Below are 12,708 nucleotides of genomic sequence, written 5' to 3' on the forward strand. Positions count from 1 at the left end.
TTGTATAGCATTGTGTAGTTGAAAAATTGCTGAACATTACTGTGAAAGTAACACGTTTACGTGAATCTGTCGATTCAATGTATTAGTTGTGATTAATTACCTGGAATTTGTAGCAGACGCTCGGGTGTAGATCAATTCTTGTTTGGGTGTATTTTAGCTAGAAGTGTGGGTGTATCTACACTTTACTGGTTTTTTGTTATTTTAATTTACTTGTTGTTGTTCAGCTGTATTATAACAGACATGATTAGGTGTGTTTTTAGAACTGTATTATATCTGCATGCTGTGTATTTACAGTTTATGGCTTTAAAAGTCATTCTGTAGTTGAGTTGTTGCGGTTAGGGTGTATCGTATTAGACATGATTGGGTGTATTTGAATCATATCTATGGGTGTATTTACAGTTCTGACACGGTGTATTTTGCAGCCTCTCTCAGTTGTTGATGACGAGCTTGTTCCAAAGGTCGGAATGACCTTTACCACCCTTGAAGATGCTGGAAAATTTTACAGGAACTACGCCAAGGCTGCAGGTTTCTCTACAAGAGTTCGGTGCACAAATAGGAAGGGAAACGAGATTAAGAACCAACTGATTACATGTAGCAGAGAGGGAAAATGGAAATCTAAAATATCTCCGACCGAGAAGACCAATCCGACAGCTGGTCTAAACTGTCCTGCAAGAATTTATATACACACATTGAAGGATGTCGGTGCTTGGATCATTTCAAAGGTTGTGCTGGATCATTCACACCCCTGCTGTCCAAGCAAAGCAGAGATGCTCAAACAGCACAGGGAACTAAGCATGTCCATTCGTCGTACGATAGAGAATAACGAGGAGGCCGGTATCAGACCAAGCAAAACCTACCAATCATTTGTTGCGGCTGCCGGGGGTCACCGCGAGTTAAATTTTATCGAAAAGGACGTGAGGAATTACATTACCAGGGAAGTGCGGAATGTTTCCGAACAAGAAGATGCAAAGGAATTCGGGAAATATTTCTTAAGAATGAAAGAGAAGAATCCGAATTTCTTTTTTGAGCTCCAACTCGAAGATGATCAATCGATTAAGCTGGCTTTTTGGGCCGATGCAAGAAGCAGAGCCGCCTTTGAGTATTTCGGAGACGTCATTTCATTCGACACCACCTACAACACAAACAGGTAACAAACTGTCCCTGTTTATGATGCCAAATTAATTTATTTTTTACGAATCCGCAGTAGAGGTGTATATTGGCTGTTTCATTGGGTGTATGCGAAGCATTTGTTAGGGTGTAGCTAATGATTTTGCATTCTGGACCATGGTAATTTGTTTCAGGTATAATTTGGTCTGTGGTTCTTTTGTCGGGGTGAATCACCACGGTCAATCAACACTTCTCGGATGCTCTTTGATGAAGAACGAAGAAATTGAATCATTCAAATGGTTATTTCAAAGCTGGCTTCGTTGCATGGGAGGAAACGCTCCGAAAGGGTTTCTCACCGATCAGTGCGCATCCATGAAAAGGGCTTTAGAGGCCTGTATGCCAACAACAGTTCACCGCTGGTGCATTTGGCACATCATGAAGAAGATTCCAAGCAAATTAAACGGGTACAAGGGACATGCCGATATCGAACAAGAAATGAGCCAAGTTGTTTGGAACTCTCACAGCAAAGACTCATTCGATAGGAATTGGAACGATTTTCTGCTGAATTTTGGTCTTGTGGACAACAAGTGGCTTTCAGGTAATGTCTTTTTAAAATCTGCATCAGAGGTGTAAATTGCATGTTTTTTCGGGTGTATTTATAGACTGTCTTTGGGTGTATTATGCAGATCTGTACGAAGACCGTCACATATGGGTTCCTATCTATCTGGATCACCATTTCTGGGCAGGGATGAGAAGCACACAAAGGAGCGAGAGCATGCATTCATTTTTTAACAAGTATATCACCCGGAACAGCTCGCTTATTCAGTTTGTCAAACAATACGATAATTGCCTCGGAAGCAGGGAGCAAGCAGAGAGAGAATCAGATGCTGCAGATTTTCATACGGTCATACCGTGTGCAACGAAATCCTGCATTGAAGCTCAGTTTCAAGATGCGTACACTCACGCAAAGTTTAGGGAAGTCCAAGCGCAATTCAGAGGAAAGGCGAATTGCATCACCAGACTGAAGAATTCCGCTCTAGGCTATTCAGTATACGAAGTCGGAGAACAAGTTTCCAGCTCAATATTCAACAAGTTCGTGGTTACTTACGACTCGGTTGCAGCCGAGGTAAAATGCCATTGCTTATTATTCGAGTCGAGAGGGATACTGTGCCGTCATGCACTAAGCGTGTTAAGCTTCGAACAAGTAAGCCAAGTGTCACCGAGATACATACTGGAACGATGGAGCAAGAAGGTAAAGAGGCGACACACACACATCAAGAGCAGCCACGACGAGCCACTAATGGAGCCAAGAAGCAAGAGGTTCGACCAATTGGTTTTTCGTTCGCAAAATATATGCGAATTTGCCTCCGAATCGGAGGAGCTGACTGCAATTCTGCACCGTGCGTACGATAACATCATGGCCGAGATGGAAGCATTAAAAGCCAAAAGGAAGGGGACATCTTCTTTATCCCACGAAGACGCCAACTTGGAATCCGTTAACGAGCTTCAAAGCCCGCCAAGGATTCGAACAAGAGGACGTCCAAAAAACAGGCTAGGTTCAAAGCTGGAGAAACAGATCGCAAATGCCACAAAGAAGAAGAAGACGAAAGTTTTAAGCGAGGTAAAAGTAATGTTCTTTAAATTTGTGGCGATTGAGTTTATTTTTCTCGTTAATAGTTTAGGTAATGTGTGTGTGTTATATTTTCAGATAAACCTGTTTGATGCTGCATCAGCGGCGCATTCAAATTGCAGCCAATATCAAGGACACGTTATGAGTTATCAGTTCAGGGTACCAGCAGCAGGGGATAACTCGTTGGGTGTATAGTTTTACAGAATATGGGTGTAAAAGCACCGTTATTTTGGGTGTATTTTCGTTAATTCACAAATTAGATATAGACACATATATAGATATATATAAAACAAAAGCTGTAAAAATTCTCAGGTTATGGGTTTATATTTGATTTGATGTTTTTCTTCATATTTTAGTACATGTAATTCATACATTTTGAATACAGCGCAGACAGTTTGGGTGTATATTTAATACAACCTTGGGTGTATTATTAGACTTGCGTTGGGTGTAGCAGTTTATTATTTGTGTTTTTTCCTTCATATTTTACCACCTGTAATACAGCTTTTGAATACATCACAGACAGTTTACCAGCACAGATAGTTTAACTATGGGAAAAAATATACATGGAATAGAAGTTGTTGATAAATGGCAAATATTTACATCATTTGTTCAATTTACAAAGTTGGATTACCCAGTTTCTATATCAGCAGAATTAATCTGACAAAACGGACTTAATAATATAGAGGATGGCTTCGACAGCCTTATAGCACTACTCTCTCTAATTGCCTGATCTCTCTGTGTATTCATCTCACTGAATAGTATCCGGGATGCGTACTCCACTCTATAGTGGTCCACCTCCTCCTACAATAAAAAAGTATATTCTGTTTAAACAGCAATATTAATTCAGTAAAGTAATACAGAGTTATATGGTTTTAAAGACAGTTACCTGTGGCCAATTATCCCATTGATACTTCCCCTTTTTGATGTTTTCCGGCTCAATTATCTCCATCCACTTCATAACGTACACAGCGCAGTCATAGCTGAAAACAAAGAAAATAAATTACAAATCTCATTTACAAAAGTTTAATGTTCAGACTCACAAATTTATACCTTGTTTTTTGGCCTGATATTTTAACATATGGTGATTTAATTTCCTTCTCCCTCTCTCCTTTCTGAAGAGGTCCCCCGCCGGCATATGTTATCAATCTTGAAAATACGTATCCCTTAAATACGAAAACAAATCAGTAATACACCCGAATGAATGGACAAGATACACCCAACTGAATGGACAATATACACCCATCACAACTAACGATATGACCTATCTATTAAAGTAAAGAAGACAGAGGCAACTTACAGTGAATTTATTAATGGTCTTTCTCTCATCAGTGGGAGCTATTTTGTGTAGCGGGTCAAGTATTTGACATTTCCGCTTTCTTGTATTTATCAGCCATAACCACCAATGCCCGGCGTAGCAGACAGGGGCAAAAATCTGAAGGATTCCCACACATGAACAGTGTGTTATTTTATTTTGCAAATAAGTAAATAAGCGTAGTAACAAATTTAGCAAACGAAAACTTAGATATGGGTGCGAAGTCAATTTTTTTCTATCTATGAAGGGAATGAAACTCGGGTAGGCTTCCACCCTGAATTCCTTTTTCGTTTTTGGTGATACGAATTCCCCGTTTGGGTGATCCGAAAGCGCCATGCACTGCAAGAATGGGAAACGAGAAATGAAATACTAAACTTACACCCAATGGAACGTGACAAATACACCCAAATCAATACAGAAAATACACCCGAAGTTCGTAGAAGTAACACTTACCACAATATCGGGGGGGGGAGACAGTATATTTGTTCTTGAAATCTCTTTTCATTTTTGTTGTTGAGGATGAGGCAGACGGCAGATACAATCTAGAAATATATGCCGAAATCAATTTTACATTAATAAGCATTGTAATTGACTTTGGTGTAAAAACAGTAATCTTATTCTAATATTACCTGAGATTCTATATCACTTTTTGCCTGGAGGGAAGCAAGGTGCATTCTCATCAAAATGTATTCTCCTTGGCCAATCAGAGTGCACATCTCCTCATACTCGTTAGTATTGCCATCTGCATCTTCCTTCAGTCTCGTCCCCCAGATGTAGCACTTTTGTTTCATATCATCCGTAATCTGATATAATCCCCGAGGAGTTTCAAACTTTGCAGAACTTTCTCCCCCAGTCTCCCTCTGAATTTGTGGACTTGTGTTTTTTCCCTTCGTCGCGCTGCTTGCTATTCTTTGGACCAAACTGTCCAATTGTTCTATCAAATTCGCAGCTTCTGGAGATTTTTCCCTTTCTGTCTCCTGCGTTGACGCCCCCTCCTGGCTTGAATCAGTCAATCCAAGGCTGAATGATGGCACCCCTGGATCTGTTTTAGGAACATAGGAAGCTGTCCGTGCCATCATCAACAGGGCAGCAGCGTCTTCTGCGTCTGGATGACTGCGTCATCATGTATAAGAATAAGAATAAGAATAAGAATATACAGATGATAAGAAAAGATTGATTTTAGTCTGATGAACTTACACTTTAGTTGGAGCTGGGGGAACCGTGGGTGTGGTCTCTTGAAGTTGTTTGGGGGTTTCAGGAGTGCTGCACAGTTACAAAAAATTAATCACGGCGTAAAAGAAACTAATCAGGAACAATATACACCCAAACTGTTAGCTAATATACACCCAACTCCAAACAAATATACACTCAATACTATTTCTTACGTTTCTATAGTCCCTTCAATCTGTAGCATAGGGGTTGGTTCAAAATCTGTCTCTGTGGTTGTTTGGGATGCCGGCACAAAAACCTGAATCGGGACTCTAAACAAGAAGAAAAAATGAAAGGTTAACAACGCCTTTGAAAATAATAAGGTTATAAGGTTGAATATTATTGTAAAACTCACATTGCAAGCGCTTCGGACGGTCTCTGTTCCCTCACAACCATCAATTCGAATCAGACGGACTCAACCTAAAATACACCCAAAGAAATTCAAGAAATACACCCGAACAATTCAAAAAGAAGACAGGCTTTGTTTTTTTGAGAACTTACATACTTGCAGTTTTTGCTTTTTTTTCCTGCCTTTTTTTTCTTGAATAAAATAATAAAGGGCTTTTTTTTCTAAAAAAAAATATATACAGAATTAGAAGTAGAAGGGTAATAGAAGAACAAAAGTAACGGTTATTTGAAAGAGAAATTACATGCTCTGTGACGGCTGGTTTACACTACTCTGTTCTGTGTTTCCTTGAGAGGAAGGAGCATCAGTTCCCAAGTTCACAGCCGGTATTCTAAGACAGATTTGATCCAAGCAACACAACAAAGTTAATATTCCAACTTATTAGACAACATACACCCAACTTGATCCACTCAATACACCCAAATGGTACCACAAGACACACCCAATTCATGATAACAAGATTTTATTAAATAATAAAGCTTCTTACGTTTCAGACGACACATAGCGACCTTCTGTCGATCGCAGGTCAGGTTGGTTCTCCCTGCAAAACAAGAAACAATTATTAGCATGCAAAACACAACAAAATATGAAATAGACAGCCCATCAAGACATACCCCTCTGCAGCAGATTTATCAACGTTTTGCCCTAGCCATTCATCCAGTTCGTCACTTGATATTTCATATGTCTCACTACATTCATAAAGGAAGATGTTAACAAAAATAATTACGACGATAGACGGTAATATAGCTTACGAGGTACTGTACCCGTCAAAGTATTGGTCTTCTTTAGGAGGTGAATCCTCCACGAGAACTTTTTTCTTTTTTGGTTGTGTTCTGGGTGGAAAAAAAAGAGTACCAATCAGAAATAAAAAATTAATTTTATCACAGAATATTATGCAAAGAAGTGCTTACTTTTTTGGTGTTGTTTTTGTTTTTTTCTTCTCCTTCTCCTTCTCTGCAGGTGATGATTCTTCACTCCTATAAGTTAATAACAGACACTTCAGTTAATACACAAAATCTTTATAATGAAGCCAAAAGAAAGGAGTAATAATTTCAGGACATTACTCATCACTTTGTTCAGATTCAGATTCTGAATCAGAATCTGGCTCCTCTTGCCTCTGCTTTCTTTTTCTGGAGTCCATTATGGAAGGCAAACAGTGATTATTTAGAACATATTAAAATACACCCAACGTGATCAACAAGATACACCCAACCTGAAAAAGAAATTACACCCAAGTATGGTACTTACTTTTTCCCCTTTTTGATGGGTTGTTTTCTTGCTGAATCCTCCGAGTCTTGTTGAGTCTCAGACTCAGAGGTAGAAGTGTCACTGTCAGTAGCTGTTTCTGTCTCCGAAGACGATGTTGGACTCGCCTTCCTTTTTTTTGTTTTTTTGATTTCTTGTTTTTTTTCTTTTTTTTCTTTTTCTTTCATTTTTTCTCTTGCTCTTGTCTCCGCCATCTTCACAATTCCCTGAAACATGAGATATTTTAGCTAGCAGCATTCAGGTAAATAAAATACAAGCAACATATTATGTTTACTTACCAAAATTTCTTCTTTTTCTGCAGTCATTCTTTCCACCAACTTCTCCTTAGTCCAGTTGGCAATCCAAGGCTTTGGTGGTCTTTCGGCCCTCTTCTTGCCTTTGTTTTCAGAAAGATGAAAGTATATTATCATGAGGGCAAAGAGGCAGCCATCAATTGCCTTCTTCTTCTTATCCTGGTAGTCTGTGATGCCTTTGATCAAGAAGGTCAAAACATGCGCCCCCCAGTTTCTCTCCGATATGCCGTCCATCTTAAAAATTGGGGCGAGGTGCACGGGCGATATTTTGTTTATCGTCGTTGGCAAAAGGAACGCCATCTGTATGTAGAGGATGAATATCCTCTTGAACATCAGGCGTTCCTCTTCGCTGCCAACGCCGATTTCCATCATTTCATCGGTAAGACTTTTGAGGGTCTTACCCTGGAATCTTCTATAAATTATTTTGTCATCATCAGAAAGTTGCTTATAAAGTTGCTTATACTCAACTTTCTCAGGAAACAGATTTCCTACAAAAAAGAAAACAACAAAGTATCAAAATCGGTTCAAAAACACCCAAGCATCAACCTTAAATACACCCAAGCATGAACTTAATATACACCTATAATTTTGAGCTAGTTACCTGTTGCATTGATGCCAAGCGCATCACCTATTGTCTTTGGTGTTATTTGGAAAGAACCATATCCTGTCTTCAGTTTGTTCTCCCCAAGTTTGAAGTTGTTTGCCAGTTCCCTTAAGAGTTGGTGATCCACCCTTAGAGGTGGGACATGCATCAACCCACCAAATCCGAGATCCCTGACAATTGCCTTCTTCTCCTCAGCCATGTTTCTGAACTTATCACTCAGGAGATGTGTGGCACACTTAAGGTCTTTCGTTTGGTTTCTTGCTGCCATTTTGTCTGAAACAAAAAATACACACAAATATATTCCCATTAGTAACAGTAAGATACACCCATATGTAAGAATCAGATACACCCATTGATAACAGTGAGATACACCCATTGAAATTATTCAGATACATTCATATATATCAGTCAGATATCAGTCAAACATGTTTCAATATCAAGCAACATTACAAGGTCTAATAACAGTAAGATACACCCATATGTAAGAATCCGATACACTCATTGTTAACAGGGAGATACACCCATAGATATTATTCATATAAATCCATATATATCAGTCAGTTATCACTCAAACATGCTTCAATATCAAATTAATTCAGATATCAGTAAGATACACGCATATATGAGTCAGATACACCCATTGATAAGAGTAAGATACACCCATATGTAAGAATCAGATACACCCATTGATAACAGTGAGATACACCCATTGAAATTATTCAGATACATTCATATATATCAGTGAGATATCACTCAAACATGCATCAATATCAAGTCACATTACAAGTTCAAACAGTATACAACCCCCAATCTACGGAATAAAGCCCCAAAAATCAACAACAGTAGCAAGAGAACTTAGAACAAGAATGTAGAACGACGTAAAACTTAGAAGAATGACGTAGAACTTAGAACAGTGTGACAAAGAAGCAAGAATAATAGCACAGTAAACCCTAGAGAAGAACGACGTAGAAGAAAACTAAAATTGGGAGGTTTTCTTGATGAACTTACGTTGAGTGTATTTGCTTCGTTTTCTCTTCAGATTCTTCACGGAGAGTTTGATGTTGTTTTGATGGAGGTTTCGAACAACGATTTGTATATTTTGAACTTTGATTTTTGCTCGAAATTGGGAGCGTTTCCTTGGTTTCGAAGCGTTTTGAGAAGTGGAAGAAGTGGAGGAAGTGGAAGAGTCTGCCATACGTAACTGTTTGTGTTGAGCGCGTGATTTTGACGCGCCATGTTATGCTTCCTTATGCGCGTGTCTTCGATTTGGGCTGGGCCAACTTGGAAGCTTGGATACTTGTATGTGTAGCAGGCCCGATATGTGACACGCAACTTAGCTAAATATCTTCATAAATTATATTCTCACGCGAAGCACGTGTTGCTAAGAGCAGCTATCAGCTCTTGTTGCCCACATATATACATGATATGTTTCTGTGTATTTGCTTTCATTTATTGTTGGAGAAAAATACACAATCAAGGCACCTATCCCTTCTTCTGAAACAGAAAAAAATAGTTGTAATCAAATGTGCCCACATTATCCACCTAATCACATTCCTGATCCTAATTATCTCCGCATATCCTCGACACCACCCTCCGCGACGGTGAACAGTGCCCGGAGCCGCCATGACTCCCATCAGCTCAACATCGCACGCTAGCTTGCAAAGCTTGGCGTGGACGTTATCGAAGAAGGATTTTCCTATTTGTCCAAGGATAACTTTGCTGCCGTAAAAACATGCATGTAAGAAGAGATAGGAAATTATAAGAAACATCTATAAAGAACCGCTAGTATTCATCTTATTCAATCTTTTTAATTAATTAATTAATTAATAATAATTTATTATTTAAATTTTAATAAATAAAAAATTCTAAATTTTAATTCAATTTTTTAAACAATTAAAAAAAATTTAATTCTAATAAAAATAAATAAAGTGTGTTTAATATTTATTATTAGTTTTTTAATGATTAAATTAATACAGTTAGGTACAGACACTATATATGGTATTTTTCTAAAATTAAAATATTATTATTTCTTAGAAAAACTTTTTTGTCTTTATTATATTTTTCAAGATCTATTTTTTTGGGCGCATTAATAACAAATTCATCTATCACTACATAAAAAACTTGTTTTAGTGTATATTTTTATTCGTTCAATTAATCTAATTTTATTTAAATAATTTAAAATTTTAAATTATAAAATTTTAAATAAATGTATTTTATAATAATTGTTCTCATTTTCCTTTTATGTTGTTGACTAATAATATATACTATTTTTTACACCATACTCTGAATCAGGAGACTTGATGTCTTTGATGGTTTATATACAGCAATCAACACAGAGCATATATTAAAGAATAAAGTTTTACATCCAAGTAAAATCTTTATTCAAGTTTATCTAAATTGTTGTAACAACTTTTTAAATCATGTGCCGATTCTCTGTTTCTTTCTCTTTCTCCTTCTCCTTCTCTTACTCGTATTTCTTTTTCTTCTTCTAAATTCGCGTAGGTTCTTCTTCTTCCATTCTTCTTCTCCTACTCTTTCTTCTTTCAAATTTACACACGCAGATTTTTCTTCTTTCCTTTTTCTTCTGCTCCTCTTAGAGATTATCAATTCAATTCAATTTAGAACACCTGCGTCCATTCAATTCAATTCAATTCAATTCATAATGAACCGAACATATTATTAAGGTGAAACAATTGTATAGTACTAAATAAACAGAACATTATCTATTATATAAAATCAAATTCAGAACAGTTTTCTGCATAATAAACCGAATACATTATTAAGGTAAAACAATTGTATAGTACTAAATAAACAGAACATTATCTATTATATAAAATCAAATTCAAAACAACTTTCTGCATAATGAACCAAACATGTTATTAAGGTGAAACAATTGTATAATACTAAATGAACGGAACATTATCCATTATATAAAATCAAATTCAAAACACATGTGTCTACAATTTAGAGATTATCAATTCAATTCAATTCAGAACACCTACGTCCATTCAATTCAATTCAATTTAGCAATTGCATTCCATTCATCAATTCGGTTGAAAAAATATCCATTAGCAAAATGTTGGTATTGTTGGTGATGACGATAACGAAAGATATGCGTGAATTTGAAAGAAGAAGAAGAGGACGTATACTTGTATTTTTTCAATTCGATTGAAAAAATATCCATTAGCAAAATGTTGGTGTTATTGGTGATGACGATAACGAAAGAGAAGAAGAATCTGCGTGTGTGAAGAAGAAGGAGGAGGAGGAGGAGGTATGCGTAAATTTGAAAGAAGAAGATGACATATACTTGTATTTAAAAGATGAAGAAGAAGAAGAGCGCAAGGGAGGAAAAGAAGAAAAAGCGTGTGTAATGACACTCTTTAATAAGAGTGGTTTTTTTTTTTTTTTTTTTGTGTTAGACCTACTTGAATAAACTTAAATGAAAAAAATATTTAAATGTGTAACAATTCTGTATATTAAATACAAGCAAGATGGTTTTAAACCTCAAACTAATGTTTAAATTTTGTTAATTTTCTCGCTCTTTTATATTTAAATTGGGTTTTTTTTACGATACAATATTTGTTTGTAGGTTGAAGAGTACACCAATATGCATTTACAACCACACAAGGCTCTTGTAGGTGCTAATGCTTTTATGCATGAAAGTGGTATTCATCACGTTAGTATGATGATGTTAACTATATGGCCAAATTACACTCTAATCTTTTAGGTATAGTGAAGTTTAATTGAAAACGATAATACAATTCGTCCTAATTCAATTGAAAGTCTAAATCTATAAATGCAACGAATGAAAGATTTTTAAAATACACTAAAAGAGTTTTAAAATACACCAATTTATAATCGAAATACATCGAAATAGGGGGAGGAAACAGATTCATCAAAATAATAGAATGAGATTTAGAAGTGGTACATTATATTTAATTCAAATCATCAACCATGAACAACAATTTTCATAAAGAAAAACATCATTATTCACTTACAGAACCATAAACTACTAACGCATAACATTAAACTAGATAGTTATATATCACTTCATTCAATTCAAAATAATAATCCACTTTACTCTGATTCAATTGACAATTTGAGCTTGAATCATTCATTATCTTCGATAACGAAATAACTATTCAAACCTGTTCTGATTTCACAGCTTGATTTCAAAAACTTGAAATAAAAGCATTGAACCTGAGCGAAGAGAACGTAGAGAATGAAGAGAACATAGAGAAGGAGGAGAAACGCAGAGAACGCAGAGATGGAACGGAACGTAGAGACGTAGAAAATACTGAGAAAATTTGAAAAAAAAAACGAAATCTACATGAAAAAAGGAAGTTATATACTGAACATTGGGTGAAAATATTGTTAGAGAAAGTGGCGCGTGAATTAAATTAAGTCAAACCAACTTGTTTGTTTAAATCACTTGTATGTAGAGATTAATTGAATAAGAAAATAATACCACGTAAATAGTTTTATTTTATAGATAGTTATCATAACCGAACCGAATTAACCAGTTCAACCGAAAAACTGATAAACCAGTAATTTGATCGGTTCGGTTAGTAAATTGGACCGAACTTGCATGAACCGGTTGACAATGAGTTTCAAATAAACACGGGGCAACATGTATACAACACTTCCCCGCTTGCCTTGCGCCATCTTGTTTCTTAATAATATATATGACAAAATATAAATATATAACAAACCGTGAATGAATTTTTTATCATTTTTTTTATCATTTTAAGTATGAATTGACATGGATACCAAACAAATAACAACATATGGTATATAAACATATTGATATATTAATATTAATTATGTTATTTTTTGTTTTTTTTTTGTTCATTTAAATTGAAAAAATATTTTGTACTAGTG

At 36.1% G+C, this 12,708-nt stretch overlaps 2 protein-coding genes and 1 long non-coding RNA gene across 3 annotated transcripts; all 3 read right to left on the minus strand.

The window, feature by feature from the left end:
* Positions 1-3,404: 3,404 nt before the first annotated feature.
* Positions 3,405-4,169, minus strand: LOC148574990 (uncharacterized). The gene is made up of 3 exons (XR_015905273.1): positions 4,035-4,169; positions 3,624-3,717; positions 3,405-3,538 (listed from the first exon to the last, which is right to left on the minus strand). It is a non-coding gene; the product is annotated as an uncharacterized LOC148574990 (long non-coding RNA).
* Positions 4,170-4,259: 90 nt separating this feature from the next.
* LOC148574991 (uncharacterized) lies at positions 4,260-5,383 on the minus strand. Its single transcript, XM_088505353.1, has 4 exons — positions 5,247-5,383; positions 4,679-5,162; positions 4,503-4,591; positions 4,260-4,388 (listed from the first exon to the last, which is right to left on the minus strand). The coding sequence occupies exons 2-4, from the start codon at positions 5,126-5,128 to the stop codon at positions 4,289-4,291; spliced, it is 639 nt and encodes a 212-aa protein (XP_088361479.1). The 5' UTR covers positions 5,129-5,162; positions 5,247-5,383; the 3' UTR covers positions 4,260-4,288.
* Positions 5,384-5,755: 372 nt separating this feature from the next.
* LOC107604954 (uncharacterized) lies at positions 5,756-9,098 on the minus strand. The gene is made up of 11 exons (XM_088504043.1): positions 8,836-9,098; positions 7,825-8,100; positions 7,209-7,711; positions 6,913-7,124; positions 6,729-6,806; positions 6,576-6,641; positions 6,429-6,497; positions 6,279-6,353; positions 6,152-6,205; positions 5,909-5,995; positions 5,756-5,828 (listed from the first exon to the last, which is right to left on the minus strand). Exons 1-11 carry the CDS (start codon positions 9,020-9,022, stop codon positions 5,756-5,758), a joined length of 1,680 nt encoding a protein of 559 aa, XP_088360169.1. The 5' UTR covers positions 9,023-9,098.
* Positions 9,099-12,708: the final 3,610 nt, after the last annotated feature.

The sequence above is a fragment of the Arachis ipaensis genome, chromosome B2 (assembly GCF_059453495.1).
Source record: "Arachis ipaensis isolate K30076 ecotype BB chromosome B2, ASM5945349v1, whole genome shotgun sequence".
NCBI classification, from domain to species: Eukaryota; Viridiplantae; Streptophyta; class Magnoliopsida; order Fabales; family Fabaceae; genus Arachis; species Arachis ipaensis.

Excerpts from the sequence above, each read along its gene's own strand:
- LOC148574991 (XM_088505353.1), bottom strand. The coding sequence starts at position 5,128 with ATGATGGCACGGACAGCTTCCTATGTTCCTAAAACAGATCCAGGGGTG. Across the intron at positions 4,592-4,678 it reads AAAGTGATATAGAATCTCAG|ATTGTATCTGCCGTCTGCCT; the intron begins GTAATATTAGAA and ends ATATATTTCTAG. Across the intron at positions 4,389-4,502 it reads CTCCCCCCCCCGATATTGTG|TGCATGGCGCTTTCGGATCA; the intron begins GTAAGTGTTACT and ends CCATTCTTGCAG.
- LOC107604954 (XM_088504043.1), bottom strand. The coding sequence starts at position 9,022 with ATGGCAGACTCTTCCACTTCCTCCACTTCTTCCACTTCTCAAAACGCT. Across the intron at positions 8,101-8,835 it reads ACGAAGCAAATACACTCAAC|ACAAAATGGCAGCAAGAAAC; the intron begins GTAAGTTCATCA and ends TTTTTGTTTCAG. Across the intron at positions 5,829-5,908 it reads AACCAGCCGTCACAGAGCAT|AAAAAAAAGCCCTTTATTAT; the intron begins GTAATTTCTCTT and ends ATTTTTTTTTAG.